This window comes from Triticum dicoccoides, chromosome 7B (genome assembly GCF_002162155.2).
Source record: "Triticum dicoccoides isolate Atlit2015 ecotype Zavitan chromosome 7B, WEW_v2.0, whole genome shotgun sequence".
Classification (NCBI taxonomy): Eukaryota; Viridiplantae; Streptophyta; class Magnoliopsida; order Poales; family Poaceae; genus Triticum; species Triticum dicoccoides.
Genome location: NC_041393.1, coordinates 572,202,674 through 572,205,651, shown reverse-complemented (window position 1 = coordinate 572,205,651; position 2,978 = coordinate 572,202,674). Strand labels below are relative to the sequence as shown.

The following is a 2,978-nucleotide window of genomic DNA, read 5'->3' as shown; positions in this document are numbered from 1 at the left end:
TAACAGAATATTATTCTGTTACCCCCGCGCCTATATAGAGACGCGATGGGTTTTCCCGAATCAGTAAAAGAAACAAAAACATCCCACAGCCTAAAAAAACAAAAATGTACCCATCCTCTCCTCTCGACACTCCCTCCGCCTCTTCCTTCGTGCGCGCCGGCCGCCTTCCTCCCCACCGCGCCGGCCGCGTCCCTCCCCACCGCGCCGGCAACCTTCCTCCCCACTGCGCCGGCCGCATTCCTCCCCACCGCGTCGGCCGCGTCCTTCCCCACCACGCCGGCAGCCTTCCTTCCCTCCCCGCCTGCTTCGTCTTCCTCCCTCTACCAGCGCCGTCGTCCTCCCTCCACCCTAGCGCCGCCCCTCCCTTCACCGGCCGCCCTGCCTTCCTCCACCGACCACTGGCCACCAGAGGCGCGGATACTGCCTCAACCACCTGCTCCCACCCCCCGCCATGACCCCTCACCGTTGGGTCGCTGGATCCCGTCTGTCGAGCGTCGGATCTCGTCAGCCCTGGAGTCGCGCGAACACGCAGCTCCCATCTTGGCCCCGGCCGCCATCCCCCTACCCCTGAGCTCCACTCCAGAATCCCGCCTTTTACCCCTCAAGATCCAACGCCGGGATCCTACTGTTGGTAAGCTCCATGGCCATCTCCTGCGTTGGGTTGTATGTGTGTTGCGTGTTGATGGTAACTGAACTGAAGGATCTTCAAAATATGAACCACGAGAGAGGTTCACCCTGTATATCAACTCAAGATGTTAGTTATCCTTCAGTCCAAAATGTATGAACCACAAAGGGAGCTCATGTTGCTATTTCTTTTTGCTGATGCTCATTCAAATCTCATGCTACTTATGTGCTAAATTTGATGCTCTATAGTTGCTTGTCAAAATGCCCCTACGAGAACCAAAATATTTGGATAAAATTTGTAAGTGCAAGTTTTATGTGATAAAATTTGAAGAAACTTTACTGAAATATCTTCAGTGCAAGTTTCAAAACTCTGTAAGTTTAGATATATCACCTAAATAAGTGATGATTTGCAGCAAGTTTCTTCAAAATTCTGTAAAGTTTAGATATATCACCTAAAGTATCGTCAGTGCAAGTTTGAAAATTCTGTAAGTTTAGATATATCGTAAAGAAAAATTGATGAGTCAACATCTGCTTTATATTCATGTTCTCTGCAACACAGGTAGCAGTGGGACTGACTGGGAGTGATCCCTGAACCATTTGATTAAACGCCATGGTTTCCAACAATGGTAATGCTACTAGAAAGTGTTAGAGGCCATGAAGCCTCTTGGCTTCTCCAATAAGCAGGTTTGGCTAGTCCTGAAGCGCCTCCTCAAGTTCTGAGTACGCGATGCGTCGATGGACGCATCGTAGGCGGCCAAGCACGACGTGTTTTGTCCTGCACCCAGAAGCTTTGGAGGCAATGTGTTGCCCTTAGTACTTTCTTAACAAATCCAGCAGTGCTGGTTCATATAGAACTTGAAATTACGTATCTGCCACGGGGATGTACTGCCCTCAGTCCTCTCTCAACAAATCTAGCAGTGCAGGTTCTCTGGTGCACCAAGTATTGCCGGCGGCGATGCCTGCTTATATATTTCCGCTTTCATGTATTAAACCTTACAGTCTGGTACTATTTCATGATATTGCAAACTAAAAGAAAGGTTCAACTATTTGTTATTTTAGCTGAGTTTAATTTCTTATTCTAGTTTAGTTCAAATTTGTATTCTACTTCAGTTTCATTTCTAAAATTTTGTTTAGTTCAATTCAGTTCGAAAAAATAGGAGCTCGATTATTTCATCAGTGTATATCCACTAACAAATATACATGTTGCTACTCACAGAATTTCTGCGAAAATCCTGGAGATGAACTCGCTCACCAGAGTTTTGATGTTTTAGTATTGCTACATAAAAATCTAAAATTTTCACTCTCTACTAGTAGTTTGTCAGTTTGAATGCAGTAGCTTGAATTCCTGCTAATGTTGGCTGTAGCTTGAATTCCACCAGGGGTGCTGGCAGTCGTCCAAGTGGACCATTGACGCCAGTACAAGTATAATCATGGGTTGCGGCTACCATCTTCACCAAACACTGCACATCCGTCCAAGTCGAGCACACAGAGAGGGAGAACACACCAGCCCCTTTGCTTTGCACATTGCTTGGTTCTGCATGCCTGCTAATGAATGCAGCAAGCGTGGGAGTATCTCATTTGCAGGGGAGGGGAAAGGAAGGAGCTCAGCTTCAGGCTTCAGCAGTAGGAGGGAGTGGCGAGGGCCAGGTCCGTGCCCACGGTGCTCATCCCTCCGGCCTCCAGGTTGGGCATGGCCATCCTCCTCCCCCCCTGCTGCAGCAGACTAGCACCGCAGGGCGACGACGGCGAATCCTGCGCGCACACACCCAACACAAGCACAACACGCATTGATCGATCAGCGTCAGCTTGCTGCCTTTGATTTGGCGGGAAGGGAGATGAAGACTGAAGAGGCAAGTGTACTACTAACCATATGGCGCAAGGTGAGGCCGGCGAAGGGGTGCAAGGCCGGGACGGTGAACCCAGCGGTGAAGAGCGGCTGTGGCTGGAGGGGTGACCTGGGGCTGGGCAGGGCCAGCAGCTTGCCGGCGTTGGTGGTGGACGACGCCGATGGCGGCGTGGAGAAGTAGTCCCCGGCCCCCAGCTCCTCCGCCATCACCACCTCAACTCTGCGGGGGAGCTGCTGGTGCTGGTCCATGCTGATGATGCCGCTGCTGCCTCCCCCGCTCCCGCTCATGTCCGTGCCGCTCCTGCTTGGCCACAGGAACGTGCCCTGTGGCTTGCAGATGCGGAAGCTGCTCTTCCTCGTCGTCCTCTTCTCGACGGCGGTAACATCTAAACGCTGCCTGCTCTGGCTCTGCTCAACACCACCAAAATCTAGTGCCCGCCTCCCCTCGTTCTGACCCACACCCACCTCCTCTATTCCAGTACTCTTCAGCTTCTCTGCCAACAGAAAT

The 2,978-nt window shown here is 51.2% G+C and overlaps 1 protein-coding gene across 1 annotated transcript; it reads right to left on the bottom strand.

The window, feature by feature from the left end:
• Nucleotides 1-2,241: 2,241 nt before the first annotated feature.
• LOC119341238 (protein AMEIOTIC 1 homolog) lies at nucleotides 2,242-2,758 on the bottom strand. The gene is made up of 2 exons (XM_037613110.1): nucleotides 2,492-2,758; nucleotides 2,242-2,376 (listed from the first exon to the last, which is right to left on the bottom strand). Exons 1-2 carry the CDS (start codon nucleotides 2,756-2,758, stop codon nucleotides 2,242-2,244), a joined length of 402 nt encoding a protein of 133 aa, XP_037469007.1.
• Nucleotides 2,759-2,978: the final 220 nt, after the last annotated feature.

Coding starts and splice junctions, on each gene's coding strand:
- LOC119341238 (XM_037613110.1), bottom strand. CDS start 2,758: ATGAGCGGGAGCGGGGGAGGCAGCAGCGGCATCATCAGCATGGACCAG. Junction 2,377..2,491: donor GCCTCACCTTGCGCCATATG/GTTAGTAGTACA, acceptor GTGTGCGCGCAG/GATTCGCCGTCGTCGCCCTG.